The sequence below is a fragment of the Ornithorhynchus anatinus genome, chromosome 21, assembly GCF_004115215.2.
Source record: "Ornithorhynchus anatinus isolate Pmale09 chromosome 21, mOrnAna1.pri.v4, whole genome shotgun sequence".
Lineage (NCBI taxonomy): Eukaryota > Metazoa > Chordata > Mammalia > Monotremata > Ornithorhynchidae > Ornithorhynchus > Ornithorhynchus anatinus.
In genome coordinates, this window is record NC_041748.1 from 1,891,315 (window position 1) to 1,919,095 (window position 27,781).

At 60.3% G+C, this 27,781-nt stretch overlaps 2 protein-coding genes across 6 annotated transcripts in view; both read right to left on the reverse strand.

Annotated features, from left to right (window-relative positions):
• Nucleotides 1-1,906: 1,906 nt before the first annotated feature.
• MAPRE1 (microtubule associated protein RP/EB family member 1) lies at nucleotides 1,907-11,748 on the reverse strand. Of its 4 annotated transcripts, XM_029049403.2 has the most exons (9): nucleotides 11,664-11,748; nucleotides 11,164-11,308; nucleotides 8,841-8,964; nucleotides 8,507-8,652; nucleotides 6,909-7,134; nucleotides 3,564-3,638; nucleotides 2,809-2,936; nucleotides 2,187-2,339; nucleotides 1,907-2,093 (listed from the first exon to the last, which is right to left on the reverse strand). In XM_029049403.2, the coding sequence occupies exons 3-9, from the start codon at nucleotides 8,959-8,961 to the stop codon at nucleotides 2,034-2,036; spliced, it is 909 nt and encodes a 302-aa protein (XP_028905236.1). In that variant the 5' UTR covers nucleotides 8,962-8,964; nucleotides 11,164-11,308; nucleotides 11,664-11,748; the 3' UTR covers nucleotides 1,907-2,033. The 4 variants fall into 4 exon arrangements, with proteins under 4 accessions (XP_028905236.1, XP_028905237.1, XP_028905239.1 ...); XM_029049404.2 differs by lacking the exon at nucleotides 11,164-11,308; XM_029049406.2 differs by lacking the exon at nucleotides 3,564-3,638 and having other exon boundaries at nucleotides 11,664-11,745.
• Nucleotides 11,749-13,762: 2,014 nt separating this feature from the next.
• DNMT3B (DNA methyltransferase 3 beta) overlaps nucleotides 13,763-27,781 on the reverse strand; it is a 28,251-nt gene continuing 14,232 nt past the window's right edge. The window contains exons 11-20 of one of the 2 annotated variants that reach the window (XM_029049396.2): nucleotides 27,539-27,651; nucleotides 25,856-26,039; nucleotides 25,360-25,444; nucleotides 22,555-22,700; nucleotides 21,902-21,983; nucleotides 20,970-21,118; nucleotides 20,407-20,492; nucleotides 18,922-18,991; nucleotides 18,268-18,386; nucleotides 13,763-15,769 (exon numbers count right to left, since the gene is read on the reverse strand). In XM_029049396.2, coding sequence (XP_028905229.1) covers nucleotides 15,628-15,769; nucleotides 18,268-18,386; nucleotides 18,922-18,991; nucleotides 20,407-20,492; nucleotides 20,970-21,118; nucleotides 21,902-21,983; nucleotides 22,555-22,700; nucleotides 25,360-25,444; nucleotides 25,856-26,039; nucleotides 27,539-27,651 — 1,176 coding nt within the window. In that variant the 3' untranslated portion in view covers nucleotides 13,763-15,627. Of the gene's footprint in view, nucleotides 15,770-18,267; nucleotides 18,387-18,921; nucleotides 18,992-20,406; nucleotides 20,493-20,969; nucleotides 21,119-21,892; nucleotides 21,984-22,554; nucleotides 22,701-25,359; nucleotides 25,445-25,855; nucleotides 26,040-27,538; nucleotides 27,652-27,781 lie in introns of both variants that reach the window. The other variant, XM_029049394.2, reaches the window with a different exon arrangement.

Genomic DNA, 27,781 nt, shown 5'->3' on the forward strand with positions numbered 1-27,781 from the left:
AGAGAACACCGCGTTCCCATTGTCCCGGGGAGCCCCGACTTTTCGGGAACAATGGGGACACGATGTGCAGGAGGGGGAGGGCGGGACCCAGGAACCCCCGCCCCCCACCCGGCCACTTAACAATGCCTTTCTCCACGCCAGGCGGGGTGGGTACCCAGACCTCCGCCCCCGCCCCGACCCTTCGCGGGACTCTCTTGGACCCTCCCGGATGCTCAGTACGACGCTCTACCCCCATCGGGCACTCGATAAATCCAACTGGCTGAGGGATTAAGTTCCGTGAGGGTGGGGAATCGCGCCTACCGAGTGCTCCGTCCTCTCCCGAGCAGCTCGATACGGTGCTCTGCACACAGCAGGCATTCGGTACATGCCCCCGATCGATGGGATCGGCTTCTCGGGGGCAGGGATTGCGCTCGCTCTGCTGTACTGGCCGCTCCCAAACGCTCTGTGCCCCAGAGGCGCCCAGTACATACCCCCGATTGCTAAGCGTTCGGTTCCTCGAGGGCAGGGATGGGTCCCTCATATCTACTGCCCTCTGCCCCGTGCTCCGTGCACTGTCCTGCACGTGGCAGGCGCTCAGTACATCTACCCGGTCAGAGCAATGCACGCCTAGCCACAGCTGCAACGTTTAGGCGTGAAGAAAGGATCACGACGCCTCCCACCCTGACAAAACAGCCCAAGCCAGAGGAGTGCAGGAGGAGGAGGAGGAGGAGAAGGAGGAGGGGGCTCTTGAAATCCAGAAGTTTATTTAGAAATGGTTTACACCACCAATGCAAAAGGAAGGCCCGGCAGAAGGCCGGGCACAGTGTGGGTTCCGGGGAAAGTGAGGGCAACCAGAGTCTGAAGGGGACGGGGAGGGGAGACAGAGACGGGGGGGCAGAGACAAGGAGAGAGACAGAGACGGGGCAGAGGAAGGGGAGAGAGCGGAGAGAGAGGGGCGTGGCTCCCTTCCCCATTTCCCCAAGGGAAGTTGAGGGTTTCTTTGCTGATTTTTTCGTGTTGTTTTTGGCGTTTTCGGTAGTTGAATACGGGCTTTCCCCAGCTCTCGCCTTTAACACGCCCACACACACTCACTCACTCCCGCCCACGTCAGGGCGTGCAACCCCGGGGAAGGTGGGTGGGTGGACAAGGACCCGAGCTGGACCGAGGAGGGGGACCTGGGGAGAGGCGGAGAGTGAGTGAGAAGAGGGCAGAGGGAGCCTTGGATTCCTTTTTTCTTTAAATACGAGTATTAATTCAGACCAGAGACCCGCCTCCTCTGCGTCCCGCCCACCCGCCCCAACAGACGACACGGTCAAGGCCGGGTACCGCATCAAATGACTTTTATCCCCGGCCGCTCCTGCCCTCCCCTCAACGCTGGGGTCCGGCGAGGCCCCCGCCACGCTCCCGCGGCCGAAACGGCCGGGAGGGGCCCGGGGGGTCCGGCGGGGAGGGGGCCCGGCCGGCTCGGAGTCGCACCCTCCGAGGTGGCGGCCGGAACCGACGCCCGACTGGGTTTTGACGAGGGACGGGAGGGATGACCGGAGGTGGAGGGTGTGGGGGGGGGGGGGGGTGGTGCCTGCTTCTGAAAATCGGGGTGGGAGGTGCGGAGCCCCTCCCCCGGCGGCCGTTTCCGATGGGGGCCGGCCTCTCGCGGGCGCCTGGGGCCCCGGCCTCTCTCCGCCGCAGGCCGGCCACGATGGGGGGCGGGGAGGAGGGGGCGCCTAAGCACTTGTTAAGGCATCGGTTGGCCGAGACGTCTCTGCCTCGGTCTCCCCGTGGGGCGGGGCGGGGAGAGAGGCCGCGTCAGGGTGGGTGGGGCCCAAGTGCACTTTGAGAAGAGGTACTTGCTGCTGCTGCTTGTGGGCAGAGGAGGAAACCAGAAACAGTCCTTGGGGTGGCGGGGGGGGGGGGGGAGGAGGGGGCCGGCCCGGGGCGGGGGGAGGTCGAGGCGCTGAGGGGGGCAGGGCACACGCACACACGCGCGTACACGCACACACACACACACGTGACCGGGGGGGAAGGGGGACGGGGACACGGGCAGACGGACGTGACCATCAGTACTCTTCCTGCTCTTCCTCCTGCGGCCCGCTTTCGTCGGGAATGACGAACCCTTCCTGGTGGGGGGAGAGGGAGAGAAGGGAGGGAAAGGGTCAGGCGGGGGCGGGGTCCGGGGGCGAAGCCCCCTCCCCGCGGCCCCGCCGGCTTACGTCCGTGGCGTAGAGGATGTCCACGATCCGCTGCAGGACGGGGTCGCTCTCGCCCTCGTTCTCCTGGCAGATGAGTTCGATGTTGCGCAGCTTCCCGAAATAGAAGTCTCGCTCCTTCTCCAGGTCCTCCACCGTCAGCTTCAGGACGTGGATCTGCCCCGGGAGCGGGACCCGACGGTCACTGGGGAGGCCCCCGGCCCGGCCCCCCCACCCCCCACCCCAGAAAACACAGGCCGAAGGAGCGGGTGGGCCGGGAACAGGAAGTGGTAGCCATGGCCCCGGTGACCGGGGTTACGTATAAATAATAACAATGATGGTAACGGCTTTTCTTAAGCATTTGCAATGTGCCAAGCACTGTTCTCAGCACTGGGGGTAGATCAGTGGGGCTCACAGTCTTCATCCCCATTTTCCAGATGAGGTCACTGAGGCCCAGGAGTGAAGTGGCTTCCCCAAGGCCACCCGGCGGACAGGGGGCGGAGCCGACATTAGAACCCTGGCGCCCAAGCCCGGGCCACTAAGCCGCGCCGCCTCTCAGACGAGGAAACACTCGTTCCGGGCAGGGGACGGGTCTCAGGAGGGGCTCAGGGTCTGGGGGGCCAGGAGAGGGTGGGGGGGCAGACACCTGCTGGACCAGCTCGGCCGACTCGTCTTCGCCGTTGCCTCCTCCGCCGAGGGCCTTGCGCGCCATCCCGGAGCCCGGCTTGGGGGTGGAGGCCGCCGTTCTCTGGGTGGACACGGGCCGCGCCGGGGCTGGAATACAGCGGGACGGGGGCGGGGAGGGGGCCGCGTGAGACGTGCCCGGCCGGGAGGGGTGGGGGGTGAAGGCGGGTACACCTCTGGGGGGACGGTGACTTCCTCCGCGACCCACCCGGCGCTCCCCGGCACACACGACACCGGGGGTGACCCGCCAGGGACGCGGAGCCGGCGGGAGAGGGGCTGGAGGAGAAGCGGCCCGAGGAGGAGGAGGAAGGGAGGGAATAGGAGGAGGAAGAAGAGGAGGGAGGACAGGAAGGGGAAGAGGAGGAGGGAGGGAGGAAGGGAGGAAAGAAGAGGAGGAGGGAGGAAAGAAGAGGAGGAAGGGAGGCAAGTGGAGGAGGAAGGAAGGGAGGGAAGAGGAGGAAGGAAGGGAGGGAAGAGGAGGAGGAAAAAAGGGAGGGAAGGGGAGGAGGATGGAAAGGAGGGAAGGGGAGGAGGAAGGAAGGGAGCCAAGGAGGGGAGGCCAGCGAGGAGGAGGAGAAGGAAGGGAGGGAAGAAGAGGGGGAGACCAGTGAGGAGAAGGAGGCGGGGGTGAGGATAGAGGGTCGTGGTGTGGGCCCCAGGCGTCCCCCGTCCCCCACGGCGGGGGTGTGAGCACAGCGTGCGCGGGCCCGCCGGTACCGACGACGTCCCCGCAGGGAGCGGACGCCTGTTTCTCCCGGGGCTTCTCTTCGGGGGTCCGGACGGGGCCGTCTTCTGCAAAGGGGACGGCAGTTCCGGCCGTGGCCCGAAGCCCCCGGCGGCCGCCCGCCCGCCCGCCCCTCGGGCCGGGCCGGACCGGGCGGAGAGAAGGGGAAGGGATCCCTGACTCCGGCCGGCGGGAAGCTGGGGCGACCCCCCCCACTCTGAAATGGGCATTTAACACCTCCCGCCCACCAAGACCAACTCAACACACCTCAGATATGTGGCTACTTTAATTACAATTTTTTTTTACGGTAGCTGTTGAGTGCTTACTCTGTGCCAGGCACTGTACTAAGCGCCGGGGGAGACCCAAGCTCATCAGGTCGGACACGGTCCCCTGCCCCCTTGGGGCTCCCGGTCTTCATCCCCATTTGACAGAGGAGGGAACTGAGGCCCAGAGGAGGGAAGGGACGGCCCAAGGTCAGCCGGCAGACGAGCGGCGGGGCCGGGAGGAGGACCCAGGTCGTCCTGACTCCCAGGCCCGGGCTCTACCCACTAGACCACGCTGCTTCCCAATTTTGGGAGCCCTCTAGACCGGAAGCTCGTTGAGGGCAGGTGTGTCCACCAACTCCGTTCTGTCGGACTGCCTCAAGCGTTTAGTACGGTGGTAAGTGCTCAATAAATACCACTGCTGGACTGACGCTTTTCCTCTTCCCAAAATGAAGTCTAACTCTGTTCTATCAGTACCTAGTGAAAAGAGCCCAGGGCCTGGGAGTCAGAAGGACCCGGGTTCTAATCCAAGCTCCACCCTTGCCTGCTGGGTGACCCTAACCTCCCTGGGCCTCAGCTCCCTCATCTGGGAGATGGGGATTAAAACCGTGAATGGGACAGGGACCGTAAAACCCAATTCTCTTGGATCTACCCCAGCGCTCAGTACAGTGCCTGGCACAAGATAAGTGCTTAATACCATAAAAAAAAAATTCAGTCTGACCTGATTATCCGGGATCCACCTCAGTGCTTGGCACGGTTCTTGGCAGACGCCCCGATCACCACAATTATTAGCGTCCTTCCCAACGACGCTAAGAAGCGGCGCGGCCCGGCGGGGAGCGCCCGGGCCTGCCCGGAGGACCTGGGTTCTCGTCCCGGCTCCGCTACTTGTCTGCCGTGTGACCTCGGTGGAGCCGCTTCCCCGTGCCTCAGGTCTCCTCCTCTGTACAACGGGCAGTCAATCCCCGTTCTCCCTCCTTCTTGGACCGGGAGCCCGGCGTGGGAAAGGGACCACGTTCGACCTGATTAACTTGTATCTCCCTTGGTGCCTACCGCAGTGCTTGACGCGGTGTAGGTGCTTAACCGCCCTAAAGGCTCTAACAGTGCCGTCCGCTTCCCTCCTCACCGTGTGCTGTCATTTGGGGGCCGGACAGGGGGTGACCCCCTCCTCCGCCTCCCTGCTTGGCCTGTGACATTTGGGGGCCACAAGAGGGCGCCCCTCGCCCTTCCACCCCTTCCTTGTTCACCACGTGGCCACAGGAGGGCGCCCTCCTGCCGTCCACCTCTTCCCTACTCACCACGTGGCCACAAGGGGGCGTCGCACTGCCCGCCCACCCCTTCCTTGTTCACCACGTGGCCACAAGGGGGCGCCCTCTGCCCAGCCACCCCTTCCCTGTTCACCACGTGGCCACAAGGGGGCGCCACCCAGCCCAGCCACCCCTTCCCTGCTCACCACGTGGCCAGAAGGGGGCGCCCTCCTGCACCCACCCCTTCTCTGTTCACCACACGGCCACAAGGGGGCGCCGCCCAGCCCGTCCACCCCTTCCCTGCTCACCACGTGGCCACAAGGGGGCGCCACCCGCCCGTCCATCCCTTCCCTATTCACCACGTGGCCACAAGGGGGGGCACTCTACTACGCATCCACCCCCTCCCTACTCACCACATGGCCACAAGGGGGCACTCTCCTGCGCATCCACCCCTTCCCTGCTCACCACGTGGCCACAAGGGGGCGCCCTCCTGCCCATCCACCCCTTCCCTGTTCACCACGTGGCCACAAGGGGGTGCCCCTCTGCCCATCCACCCCCCATTCACCACGTGACCACAAGGGGGCACCCTCCTACCCAGCCACCCTGTCCCTGCTCAAGACGTGTCCACAAGGGGGCGCCACCCTGCCCGTCCACATCATCCCTGCTCACCACGTGGCCACAAGGGGGCGCCCCTCTGCCCATCCACCACCCCATTCACCACGTGGCCACAAGGGGGCGCCCTCCTACCCAGCCACCCCGTCCCTGCTCAAGACGCGGCCACAAGGGGGCGCCGCCCGACCCATCCACCCCTTCCCTGTTCACCACGTGGCCACAAGGGGGCGCCCCTCTGCCCATCCACCTCCCCATTCACCACGTGGCCACAAGGGGGCGCCCTACTACCCAGCCACCCTGTCCCTGCTCAAGACGCGGCCACAAGGGGGCGCCGCCCGACCCATCCACCCCTTCCCTATTCACCACGTGGCTACAAGGGGGCGCCGCCCCGCCCGTCCACCCCTTCCCTGTTCACCACGTGGCCACAAGGGGGCGCCCTCTTGCCCGTCCACCCCTTCCCTGTTCACCACGTGGCCACAAGGGGGCGCCCTCTTGCCCGTCCACCCCTTCCCTGGTCATGTGGCCACAAGGGGGCACCCTCCTGCGCATCCACCCCCTCCCTACTCACCACGTGGCCACAAGGGGGCGCCCTCCTGCCCGTCCACCCCTTCCCTGTTCACCATGTGGCCACAAGGGGGCACCGCTCTGCCCACTCACCCCTTCCTTGTTCACCACGTGGCCACAAGGGGGCGCCCCCTGTCCGTCCACCACGTGGCCACAAGGGGGCGCCCCTCTGCCCATCCACCCCCCATTCACCACGTGACCACAAGGGGGCACCCTCCTACCCAGCCACCCCGTCCCTGCTCAAGACGTGGCCACAAGGGGGCGCCGCCGTGCCCGGCCACTCCCTCCCTGGTCACCACGTGTCCACAAGGGGGCGCCACCCTGCCCGTCCACATCGTCCCTGTTCACCACGTGGCCACAAGGGGGCACCCTCCTGCCCATCCACCCCCTCCCTATTCACCAGTATGGCCACGAGGGGGCGCCACCCTGCCCATCCACCCCGTCCCTGCTCACCACGTGGCCACAAGGGGGCGCGCCCCTACCCGCCCACCTCTTTCCTGTCACCACGTGGCCACAAGGGGGCGCCGCCCTGCCCGTCCACCCCCCCATTCACCACGTGGCCACCAGGGGGCGCCCCCCCCTCCACCCCCGCCCTCCACGTGGGCCTGGAGGGGCACCTCCCCGGGCCGGGCCGGGCCGGGCCCCCCGGACTCACCGGCGCTGCCCGAGCTGAGGGTCTTCTTGGGCTTGTTGGGTCCGGGGGCGAGCAGGGAGGAGGGGTTGGCGTTGGCGGGGGCGGGGGCGGGGTCCTGGCCCTGGCGGGCGGCCACGGGGTCGTAGTCCTTGCCGTCGTAGTTGGCGTCGAAGAACTTCTTGAACCACTGGACGAACTCGAAGTTGTCCTGGAACTTGCCCTTCACCAGCTTGTCCACGGGGATGATCTGCCCGACGAGCCACGGACCGCCTTCGCCAAGCTGACCGGGGCGCCCCCGAAACCCGCCTCCCGAAAACGCCCCCCGGACCTTCCCCACCTCACCCCCGGGCGGGGGTGTCCGGCCCCCGGCCCCCTCTCCGTCGACCCCGGGGCGCCTCCCTGCCCCCCCTCGGCCCTCCCCCCGGCCCCGGGGGTCTCCCGGTGCGCCCCCCAAGTCGCCCCTTGGCCCCGGGGGTCTCCCCCAGCCCCCCGACCCCATCCCAACCCCCCCAGTCGGGGGGAGGGTCTCCCAGCATCCCCCGTCCCCCTCGGCCTCTCACTCCCAGATATTGAACCGTCGCAAATTTCCTTCTCCGCAGGTTTCCTCGGAGTGCCCGGGTCCCCCGTTACAGCGGAAGCCCCTCGAGGGGCGGGATCGCCTCTGCCTCTGCTCTACCGGACCCCCCCCCAAGTGCTCAGTCCAGCGCTCCGCGCACAGTAGATCGGGCGCTCCGGGCAGGGAAGGGATCGACCGACTCCACCGGACTCTCCCAAGCGGTCGGCCCGGGGCTCCGCGCACAGTAGACTGGCGGTCCCTCGAAGGCCGGGACCGCCTCCAACAACCGGACTGGCCTCTCCCAAGAGCTCGGGCCAGGGCTCTGCGCACGGTATGGACTGAGAGCTTGCGAGCGCCTCGAAGGCGGGGAGTGTGTCTAACAAGTCTGCGGCACTGAACTCTCCCAAGCGTTCGGTACAGTGCCCCGCACACGGCGGGTGCTCAATAGACGCCGCCGACGGACCGTCAGCTCTGAGGGCGGGGACGGCGTCCGACTCTCGGACTCCCCAGGCGCTCGCGACGGGGCTCGGCATGTAGTAAACGCCACCGATTCACTGATGGATTGTGACTCTCAGACTCTCCCAGACGCTCAGCTCAGCGCTCTGCACCCGGGAGACCGTCACCTCCTTGAGGGCAGGGTTCGTGTCTACTGACTATCGGACTCTCCCAAACGCTTAGCCCAGTGCTCTGCAGCCAGCGGGCACTTGGAGAAAGCCCCGTTTTGTGGAAACGCCCATTCTGGGGGGGTGGCGATGGGGCAGGGGGCTCGGCTGAGCACGGTGCAGAGGGTGGAGCCCGGGCCTGGGAGTCTGAAGGTCACGGGTTCTAATCCCGGCCGCGCCCCTTGCCCGCCGCGTGACCTCGGGCAAGCCCCTCCGCCTCTCCGGGCCTCAGTTCCCTCCTCTGGAAAACGGGGACGGAGACCCGGGAGCCCCGCGGGGGACAGGGATCGGGTCCGCCCCGATCTGCTCGGGTCGGCCCCGGCGCTTCGCACGGTACCCGGCACGTGGTAAGCGCTTAACAGATACCGTCACGATAATCATAATAGATTCCCGCCAGGTACCTTGTCGACGCCCATCCTCTTGAAGCCGGCTTGGAGGATCTTAAAGTTCTGGATGTACTCGTGCTCCAGCTTGGCCTGGAACTTCACCTTCTTCAGGGCCACGGAGCCGGGGAACAGCATGTCCATGAACTGGCAGTAGGCCGCACCTGCCCATGACCCATGACCCGTGACCCTCGACCCCCGGCCGTCGGCCCTCCCGAGCCGCCCCCTCCCCCGCCCCGTTCTCTTCTCTCGCTCCCTTCGGCGTCAAGGGAAGTGACCGCGGCGGCGCCGGGACCCCCCCCCCCCGGCCCGGTCCCTCCGTCCCTCCGTCCGCCCGTCCCCGGGGTCTCACCGGAGCAGAGGTGCTCGATCTTGGTGAGGACGAGCTGCAGCGACTCGTTGATCCAGGCCAGCATGTCGTGGCGGCTGAGGTTGTCGCTGGTGACGGAGGTGGAGTACACGTTCACGGCCATTGTCTGGGGAGGGGGAAGAGACACGGGCCCCCCGAGGCCGGGTCAGGCCACCGGCCCCGCCCCGGGGAGCCGGCAGAGCGGCCCGTTCCTTCCGACGGCAAGTGACCGGCCGTGAGCCGCTCCGCGGCCTAGTGGGGAGAGCCCGGGGCTGGGTTCTAATCCCGCCTCCGCCTCCCGCCTGCTGGGGGACCCCGGGCCGGTCATTTCACGTCAGAAAAGCCGCGTGGCCCAGTGGAGGGCACCTGGGCCCGGGAGGACCCGGGTTCCGATCCCGGCTCCGCCACCCGCCTGCCGAGTGACCCTGGGCCGGTCTTTTCGCGTCTTAGAGAAACAGCGTGGCCCGGCGGAGAGAACCTGGGCCTGGGTTCTAATCCCGGCTCCTCCACCTGTCTGCTGGGTGACGCCGGGCCAGTCATTTCACCCCTCAGAGAAGCAGCGTGGCCCAGTGGAGAGAACCTGGGCCCGGGAGGACCTGGGTTCCGATCCCGGCTCCGCCACCTGTCTGCGGGGTGACCTGGCGCGAGTCACTGCCCTTGTCCTGGAGGAGCAGCACACCCCCCCCCCCTCCTCCTCCGGGAGGGGTTCCGTGACTGCGTCCTCCTTTCCTCTTCTCCCCGTCCCTTCTGCATCACCCGGACTCGCTCCCTTTCTTCCTCCCCGCGACACTCCTGTCCACAGCCCTCATTTATTCACTTCTCTTCATGTCCATCTCCCCGTCTAAACAGTAAGCTCCTTGTGGGCAGGGAACGTGTCTGGTATATTGTTGTATTGGACTCTCCCAAGCACTGTACTCGGCGCTCTGCACGCCGGAAGCGCTCAAGAGAAACAACTGACGTAGCAGAAAGAGCCCGGGCTGGGGACTCAGAGGTCGTGGGTTCTAATCCCGGCTCCGCCACTTGTCAGTTGTGTGACCTTGGGCGAGTCACTTCACTTCTCTGGGCCTCAGTGACCTCATCTGTCAAATGGGGATGAAGCCCAGGAGCCCCACGGGGGACAACCCGATGACCCTGTAACTACCCCAGCGTTTAGAACAGTGCTTGGCACAGAGTAAGCGCTTAACAAATACCATCGTCATTACTACTGTTATTCTCAGTCACCTCATCTGGAAAATGGGGATTAAAAGCGAGAGCCCCATGCGGGACAAGCTGATGACCCCGTATCTCCCCCAGCGCTTAGAACGGTGCTTGGCACGTAGTCATTATTATCGTTATTATTATTTATATTACTGTCTGCCTCCCCCTCTAGACGGTCATCTCCTCGTGGGCAGGGAATGTGTCTCACGACGCTGTAGGATTGGACTCTCCCAAGTGCTTACTACAGCGCTCTGCACACAGCAGGCTATAAGAGCCCCGAGGGCAGGGAATCGCGTCTCCCAAGTGCTTAGCACAATGCTCTGCACCCCGGGGGGGACGCTCAGGACATGCTTCTGACAGACCCCCCAGCCCCTCGAGGGCAGGGATGGTGTCCACTCACTCGGACGCTCCCCAGCGCTCAGTACAGTGCTCTGCACACATCAGGCCAGGGACTTAGGGGGAAGGGATGGTGTCCACTCGGTTGGACTCTCCCCAGCGCTCAGTACAGTGCTCTGCACACATCAGGCCAGGGACTTAGGGGGAGGGGATGGTGTCCACTCACTCGGACGCTCCCCAGCGCTCAGTACAGTGCTCTGCACGCATCAGGCCAGGGACTTAGGGGGAGGGGATGGTGTCCACTCGGTTGGACGCTCCCCAGCGCTCAGTACAGTGCTCTGCACACATCAGGCCAGGGACTCAGGGGGAGGGGATGGTGTCCACTCGGTTGGACTCTCCCCAGCGCTCAGTACAGTGCTCTGCACACATCAGGCCAGGGACTCAGGGGGAGGGGATGGTGTCCACTCACTCGGACGCTCCCCAGCGCTCAGTACAGTGCTCTGCACACATCAGGCCAGGAACTCAGGGGGAAGGGATGGTGCCCACTCGGTTGGACTCTCCCCAGCGCTCAGTACAGTGCTCTGCACACATCAGGCCGTCGACTCAGGGGGAAGGGATGGTGTCCACTCACTCGGACTCTCCCCAGCGCTCAGTACAGTGCTCTGCACACATCAGGCCAGGAACTCAGGGGGAAGGGATGGTGCCCACTCGGTTGGACTCTCCCCAGCGCTCAGTACAGTGCTCTGCACACATCAGGCCGTCGACTCGGGGGGAAGGGACGGTGTCTACTCACTCTATTGGACACTCCCAAGCGCTCAGTCCAGGGCACCACATACACGGCGGGCCGTCGGCTCCTAGTGGGCGGGAATTGCGTCTACTCTCTATTGGACTCTCCCCAGCGCTCAGCACCGGCTCTGCACCCAGTAGACTGTCAGCTCCTAGGGGATGGGAATAGCGTCTTCCAACTATATTGCCTCCCCGCAGCGCTCAGCACAGGGCTCCGCACACCCTCCCCCGGCCCCTCCCTGCACAGCCGATCGCACAGTGCTGTGCACCGGAAGCGCCCTGAGGACAAGGGGGGGGCACCTGCTCGACGCCTGGGTGTCTCTCCGCAGCGTCGGGCGCAGGGTCGTGCGGGGGGGGGGGGGGCGGCCAAAGAAACGTGGTGCGGCCCCCGCCCCCCGCACTTCCGGTCACGTGTCCTCCGGGGGCAAACCCCGCTCCCCCCCCCCCCCCCCGAGGGGTCACGGCCCCGGTCCCTTCCCCTCCCCCGCGCCCCCCCGCGGCCCTCACCGGCTCGGCCGCCCCCCGCCCCGGCTCCCGCTCCCGCTCCGGTTCCGCCTGCGGCTCCGCCTCGTTCAAACGTCCCGGCCCCGCCCCGCCCCGCCGCGCGATGACGCCACGCGCAACGCGCGCTCCCCTCACGTCCAATGACGTCACCCGCCGGCGCGCCGACCGCGGCCTTTTAAGGGGAGAGGAGGCGCCGGGGGCGGGGCCGGAGGGGCGGGCCAATGGGGATGGAGACTGCGGGGAGGGGGCGGGGCCGATGGGGATGGAGATTGCGGGGAGGGGGCGGGGCCTGGGGGCGGGCCAATGGGGGTGGAGCGTGAGGGAGGGGGCGGGGCCCGAGGGGAGGGGCGGGGTCTGATGGGAGAGGCGGAGCCTGAGGGGAGGGGCCTGGGGGACGGGGCCGATGGGGATGGAGATTGAGGGGAGGGGGCGGGGCCTGGGGGCGGGCCAATGGGGGTGGAGCATGAGGGAGGGGGTGGGGCCCGAGGGGAGGGGCGGGGTCTGATGGGAGAGGCGGAGCCTGAGGGGAGGGGCCTGGGGGACGGGGCCAATGGGGATGGAGATTGAGGAGAGGGGGCGGGGCCTGGGGGCGGGCCAATGGGGATGGAGCGTGAGGGGAGGGGAGGGGCCCGAGGGGAGGGGCGGGGTCTGATGGGAGAGGCGGAGCCTGAGGGGAGGGGTCTGAGGGACGGGGCCAATGGGGATGGACCATGAGGGGAGGGGGCGGGGCCCGAGGGGAGGGGCGGGGTCTGATGGGAGAGGCGGAGCCTGAGGGGAGGGGGAGGGGCCTGAGGGACGGGGCCAATGGGGACGGAGACTGAGGCAGGGGGCGGGGCCTGGGAGGCAGCATGGCCTAATGGCTAGAGCCCGGGCTGGGGAGTCCGAAGGTCGTGGGTTCGTTCATTCATTCATTCATTCCTGCCTGCTTAATAATAATGTTGGTATTTTTCATTCATTCATTCATTCCTGCCTGCTTAATGATAATAATGTTGGTATTTGTTAAGCGCCTACTATGTGCAGAGCACTGTTCTAAGCGCTGGGGGAGTTTCAGGGTCACAATCTTCATCCCCATTTTCCAGATGAGGGCACTGAGGCCCAGAGAAGTGAAGCGACTTGCCCGAGGTCACACAGCATACAAGTGGCGGTGTTGGGATTAGAACCCAGAACCTTCTGACTCCCAGGCTCTAGCCACTAGGCGATGCTTCAAATCCCACCCGTCACCATCGAGAGTGGCCTGCTCCTATCGGCTTCATCTCACAACCGTCCACCCAGGGCCACGGACAGCGAAACCAGGCTGCAGAGTCCACTTCAACTCCCGCTCCCCATCGCCCTTGGTATTGAGTCGTCTTGTCTGTCCGTCTCCCCCGATTAGACTGTAAACCCGTCAAACGGCAGGGACTGTATCTGTTGCCGACTTGTTCATCCCAAGCGCTTAGTACAGTGCTGTGCACATAGTAAGCGCTCAATAAATACTATTGAATGAATGAATGAACAAACCAGAGTGATCAGAAATCTTCTGGAGTTGGAATAAAATATAATCCTCAGTGGATTATCCTCAGCACACAGGCCAACTTTATCAGTGCCCTGTGACAGGGGAAAAAAGAGAGCAAATTAGGCTAAATCTGTGACATTGTGCAGACGGTGCCACGAGGACCTAATTGTAAACGTTGCGTCTGCGTGACAAGCTTAGCCAATTACGTTTTGTCCCGTGCACGCGTGTGCCGGTGCCACACGCTAAACTGGTTAGAAAACACGTATGGGTGACGAGGAATTAGAAAGCGTGCCCGCACACGTCTGTTTCGTACTCTCCCACGTGCTTACCGTAAGCGCTCCATACGATTGAGTTAAAATGCGCGCCCACATCAACACTGAGCTTTATCAGAAATCGTATCCGTGCGCAATCCTGTTTAGAAAACCTGCGTACGTTTGGGTGTGAGAAGCTAAATTACGAAACTCAATTGGAAGACCCTTGTGAACCTTGCGAATGTGTGTGAGAGAGGCAGAGCTGATTAGAAAACATGCAGGCGTGTGCTCCTTTCTCAGGAGGCCTTCGGCATTTAATACCAGGGGAAAGAAGAGAGATAAAGAAAGCTGTCCAGCCATAGAGAAATACTGACTTTAATCAAACTGTTGTAATCAGGTCTACTAATTATTTTTGTCTTTTTCCATCCTAAAAATTAGCAAACTGTTCAGACAAGGCACAGTTTTCTGAGTTTGTTCTTATTTGTTACTCGGCTCCTGTTACAAAACATGTTTATGAAACATTAACCCCCAAAAATAGAAGTCTGATGATTTTTTTTAAAAAAAGGCTGTATAAAAAAAAAAGCACCCCACCGAAATTTCCAACGTCCTTGAGTCTACCAAAAAAATAGCACCAGTGAGAAGAGTAAGAAGGGCCTCGAAAACCCACTACAACCGTGATTCTAAAACGCAGTCCGGTCCTCCCCTCGGACCCCCCGTAAAATAGCTTCGCGAAAAGACAGATTTGGGGGAGAGGGGGGCGTCGCTTCCGTTCCAGATCCTCTGTCTTTCCCGCCAAGCAGGAGGGGAAAGTTCTTCCGAAACGGCGGCGGTCGGAGCGTGGGCGGGCCCCGAGGTCCTGGGTTCGAATCCCGCGGGCCCGGCTTCCGGCGAAGGGGAATTTCCGGGCGAGGAAGCGGAGAGGCGGGAGGCGATCTTGCCCCCTTCCGTTCCCTGAGGTGTCTCGGCCGGGGGTGGGGGAGGACCGGGGGGGTCCGGGGGAAGACGTGAGGTAGGAGTACGAGGGCCGGACGGCTTCTCCATCCGGCTGGCCTACCTCCGGCCCGCCCCCCCAAACTGCGGCCTGGAGAAAGAGACCTAACGGAGATTTTGTGCTTGGTTCTTGCCCTGGACTTCCTTTTTTTTTTTTCTTTAAAAAGAGAACTGATCCCCGAAAAACACGAAATCATCCCTGCTGATCTCATCGCTTTAAAAGGAAAACAACGAAACGAAAAATAAAAGCAGTACAGGGTGGCCGGAGGCGGGGTGGGGGGGGCGGCGGAAGAACCCTGCCTTAAACCCGGCAGCGACCATTTCCAACCTCCCCGCCGCGACTTCCTTTAAGAAGCGTCAGAGGGATTCCTGATTACTTTCGAAACGAAATCATGGCTACGACACACATGCAGGCACGCACAAGCACGCGAACACACAGGCACATACATACACGCACACACATGCACGGTTTCTTTCCTCGCTACGGCTAGAAGACGACCTGCCTACTTGCTTTTCGTTCCCCGTTTTCCCCCCTTCTAGACCGTGAGCCCGATGCCGGGTAGGGGCTGTCTCTCCCCGTTGACCAGCTGTACTTCCCAAGCGCTCAGTACAGTGCTCTGCACACAGTGAGCGCTCGATAAATACGGTCGGTTGAATGAGTGACCGTCACCCTACGTTCCTCACAGCACAGCTCCGTCCGTCCGCACGTCCCCCCGCCTCAAGGGTCGGCGGCCGACGGCGGAGAGGACGCGGCCGGACGGAGGAGACGAGGAAAGGGGAAAGAGGAGATCGAAAATAATAATAATAATAAAAAAAAGCAGGCCGAACGGCCGCGGGAGGCCGGTCGGTTACCGAAGGGGACGCGGGCTTGAGGTTTTGGTTTCTTAGCAGTCGTCCGAGGGGTACGGGAAAAAGAGGGAGGAAAAAAAACCCGACGGGGAGGCCTCGTCCCCCCGATTTCTCTTCAAGTTTCTTCTCGGGCCGCTCTCGGGGGCCTCCGAGGCCGCTTCAGTGCCTGGGATCCGGGGCGGGGGGTGGGGGGACGGAACGAGCGGGGAGACAGGTTATCGCCGTTCCCGTTCCGCCGATGGGAAAGCTGAGGTACGGGGTCACGGGAAGACCCGCTTCGAGGTCAGGCGGCGGGATGGGGCTCCGGAACGGACGTCCCGCCCCGCTTTCTGATCGGGCCCGTCTCCCCCCAAGCCGCCCACCACCGCCCACCCCCGGCTCTGGGCTATTCACAGGCGAAGTAATCCTTGAGGGGTGCAAACAGGTGTCTGATAACAGGAACGCTCCAGGACTTCCCCAGCAGCTTCTGCCGAGCCCCCCTGCCCATGTTGGACACATCCGTGTAGTGCACGGGGAAGCCGAAGATCCTGGAAAAGAAGAAGGGTGGGTGGGGGATCGGCAGGAGGTTGACACACACAACCCCACACAACTACCATAATAATGATAATAATTGTGGTATTTGTTCAGCGGTCACCATGTGCCAGGCACTCTGAGTGCTGGGGTGGTGGGTGGGGGGATGTTGACACGCAGACACACACGTAATAACGACGATAATAATGACTGTGGTATTTCCTAAGCGCTTACTACGTGTCGGGCGCTGCGGCGGACGCCGGCGAATCGGGTTGGACCCGGTCCCTGCCCCCCGTGGGGCATTTTCCAGATGAGGGAACCGAGGCCCGGAGAAGCGAAGCGACTGTCTCCCCCAAGAGACGGCCGTGTGGCGCCCGCCATCAAGCTTGCAGAGCTGAGGTGTCGATGAAAGCACCGCGTTGAATCCCGCCCCCGGTTTCAGAATCCCGGCCCTTTTCTCTCTGCTGCCTCTGAATCTGAGTCTTGTGGAGCACTTACTGTGTGCCGAGCACTGCGTTAAGCCCCAGGGCTGACACCGTCGGGCCAGACGCGGTCCCCGTGCCTCACGGGCTCGAGGTCGAAGGTTGGGGGGCGGGGGCGCGGAGAACGGGTATTTCACCCCCGCTTAACAGAGGAGACTGAGGTCCAGCAGATAAATGACTTACCCAAGGTCACCCAGCGGGTGGATCCAGTCCCGCTGACCCTCGCGGGATTCCCAGTCTAAGGAGGAGGGAGATCAGCGGTCGAATTCCCATTTTACAGGTGAAGAGACTGAGGCCCAGAGAAGGGAAGTTACTGGCCCAAGGTCGGGAGGCCGCACCCGGGAGCGGATAGAATTGAGGGCTGGGGTGGGGGTGGCTGGGAGATGAATCGGGGAAGAACTGCTGAGAGAGGTGGGATTCGAGGAGGGATCTGAAGTGGGGGAGAGCCGGGGGTCCGTCAGAGGCGGGAAGGCTTGAGAGGGGACTGAGTGGGAGAGGGAGAGTCCACGGCGAGGGGCAAAGAGAGGAAGCCGGGGAACGGGGGGGGAGAGAACATCCGTGTGAGGAGAGTCGGGGGTCTCCAAATCCCCAGAGATCCCGGGAGCCGCCGGGAGGGTTTGGGGGGGAGACGTGAATCGTGCGACCCTTCGGGAAGATTGACCGAACCGGGCGGAGGACGGAGGAGAGGCTGGGGAGGTTCGCGGATCGGGGCGGAAGCAGCTTGGACAGACGGGAAGGGGCCGGATCCGGGAGGAGGGATGGGCAGGGATGGGGCGTGAGACGGGGAGCGGAGAGGCCAAGGGGCCGGAGGGAAAATGCAAGAGGGGAAAGGCTTTAGAGGGGGGAAGAGATCGAGGGCTCCCGACGCTTCCGAGTTTGACGTCGTGCTGTGGGGGCGGTCCGAGATATCCCAGAGGCGACGGGGAATGACAGACAGCGGATCGGGTGAGAGACGGGGGCTAGAGACCGCAGTCGGAATCGGGACCGGATCAGGGACGTTAATTCAGGTGCCTCGCCACGAAAAATGAATAGTCCCCATCGCCGAGGCCTTTTTGAAATCACGCCTTCCCCGACCTATCTCGCCGCCACCTCTCACCCACGTCCTGCCTCTGGGCCCGGACTGTTTCCCCCTCCTCAAATCCCACAGAAAATGAATCCCCCCGGCTTCAAAGCCTTATTGAAGGCCCGCCTCCTCCTCCAAGAGGCCTTCCCCGACTAACTCTTCATTTCCTTTTCGCCCACTCCTTCCGTGTCACCCTTGCATTTGATTTGTCCCTTTTAATCCTCCCCTTCACCCCCACGGCACTTATTTCCTAATTATTTCTTAACAGTAAGGTCTGTCTCCCCCTCTAGACTGTCAGTTCCTTGTGGGCAGGGAACCTGTCCACCAACCCAACTGTACTGTCCTGATCGATATTGTATCGTCCTTTCCCAAAAGCTAAGTACACAGCTCTGCAAGCGGTAAGCGTTCCAAAAATACCATCGTACTGATATTGTATTGTCCTACAAGTGTTTAGTACAGTGCTCTGCACATGGAAAGCGCTCACTAAATACCACTGATAGACAGGATTCGTATGACAATTACTTAGAGAAGGGATCGGTTCCATCCTTGGTCCGAATCCCCGGTTGAAAGATGAGCAAACCGAGGCCGAGTAGTGAAGTGACTTGCCCAGGGTCACTCGGCAGCCAAGTGGCCGAGCGGGATTAGAACCCAGGTCGTCCGACTCGCAGCCCCAGGCTCGCCACGCCGCTTCTTAAAGCGAGGTGACTCGCCCAAGGTCACGCAGTGGATGAGCGGCGTCAGTTGTTTCGACGCGCCTTCTAACGCCGGCCCTGTCATCCCCCCCCGTGAAGATCTCCGAGGGGCAGGGCCGGCGGGTGCCTTCCCGGCGCTCAGCACAGCGCTCGGCATCAATTGGGTGCTCAATAAACCCCGTCGATTAACGGACGGAAGCGCCCTTCCTTCGGGAATCGACTCCCGTCCCCCCAGCACCCCGGACCCCCAATCTCACCCTCTCCTTTTTCCCTCTCACCTTTCTAACTCACTGCACCACAAAATGTCTTCTTTACCGTTCATGATAACGGGAAGCTGTTGGCTTTTCCCCTGTTTGATCGAGTTGGACTTGGTCGTAATAGTCCGTACTTTCCTCAACTGAAGAAGAAAAACATCGAGTAGTGAGCGCTCGGCTTAGCGGACGCCCTCGAGGGCTCGGTCCGCTGCTCTGCACGTGGTAAGCGCTCAGTAAGTACCATGGGTGGGTGGAGCGAGCCCTAAGCGGAGAACTGGGGAGGTGGATTTTAGGTGGACGGGGGGGTGGGGCGGGTGAGACGGGAGGGGGTGTGAGGATGGGAGAGGGGGACCGGGGGCGGGCCAATGCATCCAAATGCCAAGAGAACTGGGCCGGGATCCAGAGAACCATCACGGGAGAGGCAAAGAGACGCCCATTTTGGGCCGTGACCTCGTTACGGATATTCGGGTCCTGGAGACGGTTTGGACTCCCAGAAGCGGGGAGCCGGGGGGGGGGGGGGGGGAGGATGACGTCAGAAGCCACGGGAGCATTCAGTCCAGTGCTCTGCATGCAGTCGGCGCTCCACAAACATCACCGACGGAGCGACTGCTCTCCCCGGATGGGGAAACGGATTTTCAGGGGCGGGGAGGGGAGACCATGCTTTGGGACGACGCTTACCTTGGCTATCCTATTGAACTCCAGGCAGTCCTGAAGCTCAAGTTTATCGGTCTTTGAAGCTACCAGCGGCCTGAGAATTAGCCAAAACTTAGTACGCCCCGTACAGTCCGAAAACCGCCCTCTTCTTATATAATCTTGAGCTCTCCCTGACACCCCTTTCCGGCGACGACGACCGCCTAAGAAACGGTCTTCGTTTCCAGAAGGGACTTTCTATTCTTTTGTCATCGACCCATCACGGCACATAGGTACACATCTATATAAATCTGTAATTTATCTACTTGTTTATATTAATGTCAATCTCCCCCTCTAGATTGTGAGCTCCTTGTAGGCAGGGAATGTGTCTGATGTTCTATTGTACCCTCCCAAGCACTTAGTACAGTGTTTTGCCCAGAGTAAGCGCTCAAAAAATAATATATAGACCCTTTGTGACTTCTCAATCAGTTTTCTATGCTAGTTAGGGGAGGGACTGTGAGTACTGCCTGGATCGGACACTCTCAAGTGCTTAGTTTCAGCCTCCTCGCTGACGTCCGCCTCAGTCCAGACTTCCAGATTTCTACAAAACCATTCGGTCCACATCTCCCCAGCTCTTAGAGACGCTCCAGCGGTTAGCGCCCCGCCTCCGTATGAGACAGAAACTCCTCACCGTCGGCTGTAAGACGTCCAATCGGGTCAACCTACCTTCGCTCTCCCACCAACACTCCAGCTCGTACTCTTAGCTCCTCTAACTCGCTAGGCCTCTCTGTGGCCAACAGAGTCTGGCTCATGTACCCTCTCCCCACCACGGCACTTACGTCCACACATCTAAATTAAATATTATAAATACTATTGATTCCCATTAATGTCTGTCTCCCCATTGTCAGCCCGTTACGGGCAGGGAATGTGTTGGCCAACTCTGTTGTATCATCCTCTCCCAAGGGTTCGGCACACAGGAAGCGATCAATAAATACGATTGACGGATTGTATGGTTGTGGGAAAGGATCGTTTCTATCTGTGCAAGCCACTTCACTTCCCTGGACCTCAATTCCCCCAACTTGGGGGTCGAAGGAGAGACACCTCACTTCCCCGGGTCTCGGTTTCCTCATCTTGAGTCCCCCGTGCAAGTCACTTCACTTCCCTGGGCCTCGGTTTCTCCATCTTGGGCATCTTAGGCGAGTCACTTTACTTCCCTGGGCCTCAGTTTCCCCACCTTGGGGACCTTAGGCGAGTCACTTTACTTCCTTGGGCCTGTTTCCCCATCTTGGCGATCTTGGGGAATCACTTTACTTTCCTGGACCTCCGTTTCCTCGTCTGCAAAATGGGGCTTCCATCCCTCCTCTCCCTCCCCCTTAGCCCACGAGCCCCTTATGGGACGGGAGGCGTGTCCGACCTTGGGATCCCCGGCGCCGAGCACAGCGATCAGCACGGAGTCAACGCAATGACGATGATTACGGCTGTTAGTTTGAGCCCTGTCTAACGGTTGGGGAGTGGGGAAGGGGAGTGGATTACCTGTCCATCCCGGGCAGGTTGCCCCAAAAGTACCGAGCGCGGTGGGCTGCCGACACCTTGATGGCGTCCACCATGACCGGATTGCACTGGAAACGGGAAGAAGGCCCGGGTTAGAGGTCGGGGGTCACTAGGGTCACAGCCAGGGAGGCGACCCTCGGTGAGAGGGTTATTAGAGGTCGGGGGTCACAGCCGGGGAGGTACGTAGGGAGGACAGCTCGGGGAGAACGGAGAAAGCGGCGCGGTTTAGCGGAAAAAGCCGGGGCCTAGGAGGACCTGGGTTCCCCTCTCGGCTCCGCCGCCACCGACTCTTTTATAATCTCCCCTCCCGGGCGCTCAGTCCAGTGCTCTGCACACAGTAAGCGCTCAATAAATCCCACTGATGAATGCATTGATTCCACGTGCATTTTCTGTCTCAGCTTCAAAGAACAGCATCCCTCCCGGGGCCGAGAGCGGGGGCAGAGGGCTGGCTGATCTCTAAACACTGAGGACGTTTAGACCGGTGATCTGCACGGTGGACGTTCAGTAAAGCCCCCCGACGGAAGGACGGATTCCAGATGGCTCACCTCTAAAAACCTGGAGATGTCCCTCTTGTCGTTCACCCTCATGGCCACGACGTTCTCGAACATCCAGAAGAAGGGTCTCTTCTCTCCGGCCTTGGGACGTGCGTAGTTGAGGAGGTGATAAAACTCAAAGAAAAGGCGTCCAGTGCCTTCTGTGGGGGCGGGAGGGTGGGGAATATCACAATCCCTCCTATTATCTCTATTACTGTTACAGTTACCGCTGTTCATATTATTACGACTACCGGTAAGGATTGCCTCTCTCTATTGCCGAACTGTGCTCTCCAAGCACTCAGTACAGAGCTCTGCACAGAATAAGCGCTCCGTAAACACCACCGAATGATCACTCCTACCCGGTTCCACTATTTCCGCTTCAGCTACTATTGCTAACGGCCCGGCCTAGCGTCAAGAGCCCGCCGTCGGGAGTCGGGGTTCGCCGGTTCCAATCCCGGCCCCGCCGAGTGACCTGGGGCAAGCCACTTCACTTCTCTGGGCCTCAGTGGCCTCTTCTGTAAAACGGGGACGGGGCCTGGGAGCCCCATGTGGGACGGGGGCTGGGTCCAACCCCATTGCCTTGCATCGCCCCCGGCGCTTAGAAGAGGGCTTGGCACATGTTCAGCACTTACTGCTGCTCCTACTAATAATAACTCCGGTGCTTGTTAAGCGCTTACTATGTGCCAAGCACTGTTCTTAGCACTGGGGGAGATACAGGGTATTATCGTTACTATTAATTATGGCAGCTACGACAACTAATTCCACCGGAACAGCTTTACTATTAACATCCCGCCCTCATTTCCGGACAGCTGGGGTGTCCGACTTAGCCTTCTTCCTTTCTGGGTGGTCCCCGTCCTTGCCGCCCCCACGACGGAGAACCCGGCCCCACCTCCATCCAGGGGCGCCCGATCTACCCCCCACATTCCGATCCTCACCATACAGACCCTTCCTGGCCGGATTCACGTTGGAGAGGTCGTTGCAGGGACTTCCGCCGATCACCAGGTCGAAGGGGCCCCACTCGTCAATCTAGATCCAGGGAGAAGGGAGGAGAAAACAAAATTTAAAAATCAATTAAAATCACCTCCGAAAGTGGCCCCTTCGGGCCACAGGATCCGCCCGGATCCTCCCTGGCAAAAGACAAACTTGGGTGAGGAGAGCGGCCAAGATGTAGGGCCTAGTGGGTATAGCTTCTCATCTCAGCTCTGCCCCCGTGTCGGCAGTGTGACCTTGGGCAAGTCTCTTCGCCTCTCTTAGAGAAGCACCGTGGCTCAGTGCCTAAAGCCCGGGCCTGCAAGTCAGAAGGACCTGGGTTCTAATCCCAGCTCTGACCCACGTCTGCTGTGGGACCGTGGGCCTGGCACTTCGCTTCTCTGGGCCTCAGTTCCCTCATCTGTCAAACGGGGATGAAGACTGAGCCCCGTGAGGGACAGGGACCGTGTCCAATCTGTTTAACTTGTACCTGGCCCAGAGCTTAGAACAGTGCTAAGTGTTTAACAAGTACCATTATCATTATTATTATTACAGGACCCCCTCCCACCCATCCTACTACGCCTCTCCGGGTGTGGGTCCCTCTCCCGGGGGGAGGGTCTGCCCTCACGTGTCTCTTGGTGATATTCCGGACGTCGTGGACGTATTCGATGTTCCCCTCGTGACGGACGGTGCCCAGGGCGATCGAGTCTTCGCAGATCTCCGAGGCCACGTACTTGTCCACCTTGATCCCCAGGTCCTTGAGGACCAGATAACCTATCGGGGGCCAGGAAGGGCTGAGGGGCTGAGGTGGGACCCCTCTCCACTTCCAACCCTCACACCCTGCTCGGTCTCCCGACCGCTCACTGGGCCACCTCACCCCTCAACTTCAAGCTTTCTACTTGTGACCCTGGGTAAGTCACTTCACTCCTCTGGCCCTCAGTTCCCTCATCTGGAAAATGGGAATTGACACCGTGAGCCCCAGGTGGGACAGGGACTGTGTCCGGACCCGATTTGATTGGATCCACCCCAACGCTTAGTACGGTGCCTGGCACATAGTAGGGACTTAATACCAAAATTATTATTATTATTATATTATTATTCAAGGCAGCCACAGGGGTGAAAATTCAATTGATCTGCTCCTCAATTTAGAGCAAGCAAACAGCCGCCCTTGGAGGGCAGAACTGCAACTTATCCGTCCCTTATTTGGAGAAATTCAATCCATACCCCCTCTAATTTAGAGGAAGCAGGCAGACTCCCAGCGGTGGAAATTCAATTGAGCCCCCCGACCCAATATAGAGGAAGCAAACGGCCCCCCCAGGGTGGAAATTCAACCCCAATTTAGAGCAAGTAAGAGGCCCCCTAAAAGTGTGGTAAATTCAGTTACGATCCCCCTCCTTTATGAAGAAATAAGCAGCCCCCCAGGGGAAGAAATTCAATTGAACTATTGAATTTAGGGGAAGCAGGCAGGCCCGGGAGACAGAAATTCAAGAGACCCCCTGACCCAATTTAGAGGAAGCATGCAGCTTCAGGGCAGAAATTCAGTTGTTTCCCCCCAACCACCACCACCAAAAAAATTTAGAGGAAGTAAACAGCCACCCAGTGTAGAAATTCAATAATTCCACACACCCCCAATTTAAAGGGAGCAGAAATTCAATTGCTCCCCCCCTCAATTTAGAGGAGGTAAGTAGCCCTCTGGGGACAGAAATTCAAACATTTAGAGGAAGGGACAGTCTCCCAAAGCAGAAATTCAATGGATCGCCCCCCCCCCCCCCACCCAGTTTAGAGGAAGCAAACACGGGGTGGGGTCGTTGGGGAACAGAATTCAATTACCACCCCTTCAAATTTAGAGGAAGCAAGAAATTGCACTGACCCGCCCCTAATTTAGAGGAAGAAGGGGGCCTCTCTCAAGGGTGGGAAATCGATCGATCCCCTCCCCAATATAGAGGAAGTAAGTGCCCCCTCCCAGGGTGGAAATTCACCTCCCTCTCCACCAATTTAGAGGAAGCAAGCACCCCCCAGGGGTGGAAATTTCCATGAGGAGCTCCCACGGGCCTCCATCTTTCAAGTCACAGCGCACGGGTTTGACCTCGGTTTCACCGCCGTAATCCCGATTCTCAGGTACGGGGGACCCATCTTCCCCTAATACTTCCTCCCCCTTCACTCCATCCCGGCTCTCATCATCCCATGGACCGTGAAACCATGGGTCGGCTAGGCCTGGAGAAGCCCGAGGACCATCCCGAAATGTGTCACCAAAATCACCACATGATTCGTCCCAGACTCCGTTGTCGGAGAAGGGAAACCCGGAGAGGGAAACCACCGGCTGGCATCTTCCATCGCTCTCAGCCCCATAGCAATTATGACCACATTCATAATTAATCTAAATTAACGTCTGTCTCCTGGTCTAGACTGTCAGTTGGTTGCGGGCAGGGAACGCGTCTGGCAAATCTTGTCGTCCTCTGTCGAGCATTTGGTACGATGCTCTGCACAGAGTAAGCGCTCCTTAGATACCATTGACTGACTGGTTATATTAATGTCTGTCTCTCCTTCTAGACCGTCAGTTCGTTGTGGACGGGGAATGTGTCTACTGACTCTGTTGTCCTCTCCCAAGCGTTTAGTACAGTGCTCTGCACGCAGTAAGTGCTCAATAATTGATTCATTGAGGGCAGGGCATGTTACCATTGATTGTGGTGATATTAAATGTCCGTCTCCCTCTCTAGACTGTCAATTCCTTGTGGGCTGGAATCATGTCTACCAACTCCGCTGCATTGGACTCTCCCAAGCGTTTTTAGTACAGTGCTCTGCACATGTTAAGCACTCAGTATCAGTATAGCACTCTCCCATGTGCTCATTTCAGTGACCTGCACACAGCAGATACTCAAATAAAAATTACTGATCGTGAGCTCTTTTAGTGGCACAGCCTGATGGCTAGAGCACAGACCCGGGCGTCAGAAGGACCTGAGTTCTAATCCCCGCTCTGCCACTTGTCTGCTAAGTGACCTTGGGCAAGTCACTTCACTTTTCTGGGCCTCAGTTCCGTCATCTGCAAAAGGGAGATTAAGACTGCGAGCCCCACGGGGGACAGGGACTGTGTCCAACCTGATTAACTTGTGTCTCCCCCACCTCCTGGCACACAGTGAGCGCTGAATAATAATAATAATAATAATACTGATAATTACGGCATTTGTTAAGGGCTTACTATGCACCTGGGACTGTCCTAAACTCCTGGGTGGATACAAGCACAGTCCCTATCCCACGTGGGCCCCATTTTCCAGATGAGGTAACTGAGGCCCAGAGAAGTGAAGTGAGTTGTCCAAGGTCACACAGCAGACAAGTGGCAGAGCCACTTGGCCATGCGGCTGAACAAATACCACAATTTTTGTTCTTTTAATGTCTGTCCCCTCCTGACAGATTCCTCGATGGACGGTCTCCTCACCTGTTGCTATGCCGTCAAAGAGGGAAAGCACCCTAATCGGCCGCCTCCGTTCCGCAGGCACTGCTGGGTAAATTTTAGGCGCCTCCTGTCAATGAAATGGAGAGAGAGAAAGAGATCAAACTTAGGGAATGGAGATCTCCATCTGGGGAGGATTGGGGGAAAAAAAAAAAATCTCCCAGATGCTCACATTGGCTGAGGGAAGGCTTTCATTCATCCTGTCATGCAATCAATACCATTTATGGAGCGCTTACTGTGTGCAGAGCACTGTACTAAGCGCTCGAGAGAGTATAACAGAACAATCAACAGTCACATTCCCTTCCCACAATGAGCTGACAGTCTCAGGGGGAGGCGGACAGGGTCAGGGACTGTATCCAACAACCTAATTATGAGAAGCAGCGTGGCCCGGCGGAGAGCCCGGGCTTGGGAGTCGGAGGTCGTGCGTTCTAATCCCGGCTCCGCCGCTTGTCAGCTGTGTGACCTTGGGCAAGTCACTTACGTATTCCTGGCCCTTGTCGTTGGTGAAGAAGTCCTGGAGGCGGCGGTTCCAGTCATGTCGCCGTTGCAGGGCCCCGTGGCTACGCTGGGGCTGACACATGTAACAGCTCCACGGCTCCTGCTCCTTGGCGTTGGCCGACGTGCCAGGCCCCACCAGGACCTCCAGACACTCCACACAGAAGCACCTGAGCCCACGGGAAAGGGGAGGGCGGGGGTCGGCGGCGGAGGGGCAGGAGACACGCAGGATCAATGTCGGGCACGCTCCGACTCTGCCTCGCCGGGCGCTGGGTGGTCTCCGCCCCAACCCCCAGCCCTTCTTGTACTCCCACATTGTGCCAACCCCTGGTGCTCAGCCCAGAGCTTTGCCTTCTCTCCCTGTTCTCCCTCCTTTCCTTTCCCATTCTCCTCTCCTTCCCTTCTTCACCATTCTCACCTCTCCCTCCTTTCCTTTCCTTCTTCTTTCCCTCCTCATTCTTTCCCTTCCTCCCCATTTTCTGCCTCTCTTTTCCCTGCCCTTCCTCTTCTCTTTTCCCATCCTTCCCATCCTCACCTCTCCCCTTTCCCTTCCTCTCCAACCTCACCTCTCCCCTTTCCCTTCCTCTCCAACCTCACCTCTCCCCTTTCCCTTCCTCTCCAACCTCACCTCTCCCCGTTCCCTTCCTCCCCACCTCACCTCTCCCCTTTCCCTTCCTCCCCATCCCCACCTCTCCCCTTTCCCTTCCTCAACATCCTCACTTTTTCCTTCTCCCACCCCTCCCCTCTCCCACACCTGCTCTGTGATCTGTAAAATGGGGGCTGAATCCTACTCCCCCTTACTTGGCCTGTGAGCCCTGTGTGGGACAGGGACTGACTAAATGATTATGCCCAATGATTAACTTGTTTCCACCCCAGTGCTTCTTCTCCCTTCTCATCCTTCATCTCCCTCCATTTCACACTTTTCCTCTCCTCCTTTCCCTTCTGTTCCTTCTGTCTTCTCCCTTGTCTTCCTCCTTCCTCTTCTACTTCTCTTCCTCTCCCCCCTCCATCACCCTCTTCTCCTTTCCTCTCCCTTGTCTTCCCTCTTCCTCTCCCTCCACTTCCCTCTCCCTTCCACTCCCTGTTTCTTCTCCTTTGTCTTCCCTATCTTCCCTCCATTTCCCTCTCCCTCTTCTTCTCCTTCCTTTCTCCTCCCCACCCTCTCCCTTGTCTCCTGTCTTCCTCTCCATCCTCTCCTCCCTTCCTCTCCTTTGTCTTCCCTCTTTGCCTCCTTCAACTTCCCTCTCCCTTCTCTGCCTTCTTCTCCCTCTTCCTCTCCCTTGTCTTCCCTCTTCCTCTCCTTTGTCTTCCCTCTTTGTCGCTCTCCCTTCTCTCCCTCTTCTTCTCCTTCCCTCTCCTGCCTCTTCTCTCTCTAACTTCCTCTGTTTTTTTTCCCCTTCTACTCCTTCCCCACCTCCTTCCCTTTCCCCTACTTCCCTCCCACCTCCCCTCCCTTCCATCTTCCTTCCCCCTCCCCTATCCCTCTCCCTCATGAGAGAAAGCCAGAGATCCTCCCCCGCCCCCCGGGGCAGGTGGAACCAACCGCGAAGGGCATCGTCACCATCGCGGCTGGGGAAATCAAATGGCATCTCCTGCAGCTCCGGCTGGGCCTCCCCGCTCTCAGGTTGGGGGGTGGGGGTGGGAGGAGGAGAGGGGGGTGGTCTCTCACCGGCAGCAGCTGGTATTGCTGCAGAGCAACAGCTCCCGCCCCTCACAGCAGACGGTGCAGTAGGACTGGTAGCCGTCGTCGTCGTACATGTAGAACAACTCCAGGAAGCGGTCCTGGGGGGAGCAGGGGAACAAGAGAGGGGCAGGGTCGACCGGCAGCCCGGTGTGGGGGTCCCGAAGCACGAATAGAGAAAGGGGGTGCTTGTCCCGCACAGTCCACCCGACCTGAGGGGCGCTCAGTAAA

Coding starts and splice junctions, on each gene's coding strand:
- MAPRE1 (XM_029049404.2), bottom strand. CDS start 8,961: ATGGCCGTGAACGTGTACTCCACCTCCGTCACCAGCGACAACCTCAGC. Junction 8,653..8,840: donor GATCGAGCACCTCTGCTCCG/GTGAGACCCCGG, acceptor GGTCATGGGCAG/GTGCGGCCTACTGCCAGTTC. Junction 7,135..8,506: donor AGAGGATGGGCGTCGACAAG/GTACCTGGCGGG, acceptor CTCGTCGGGCAG/ATCATCCCCGTGGACAAGCT.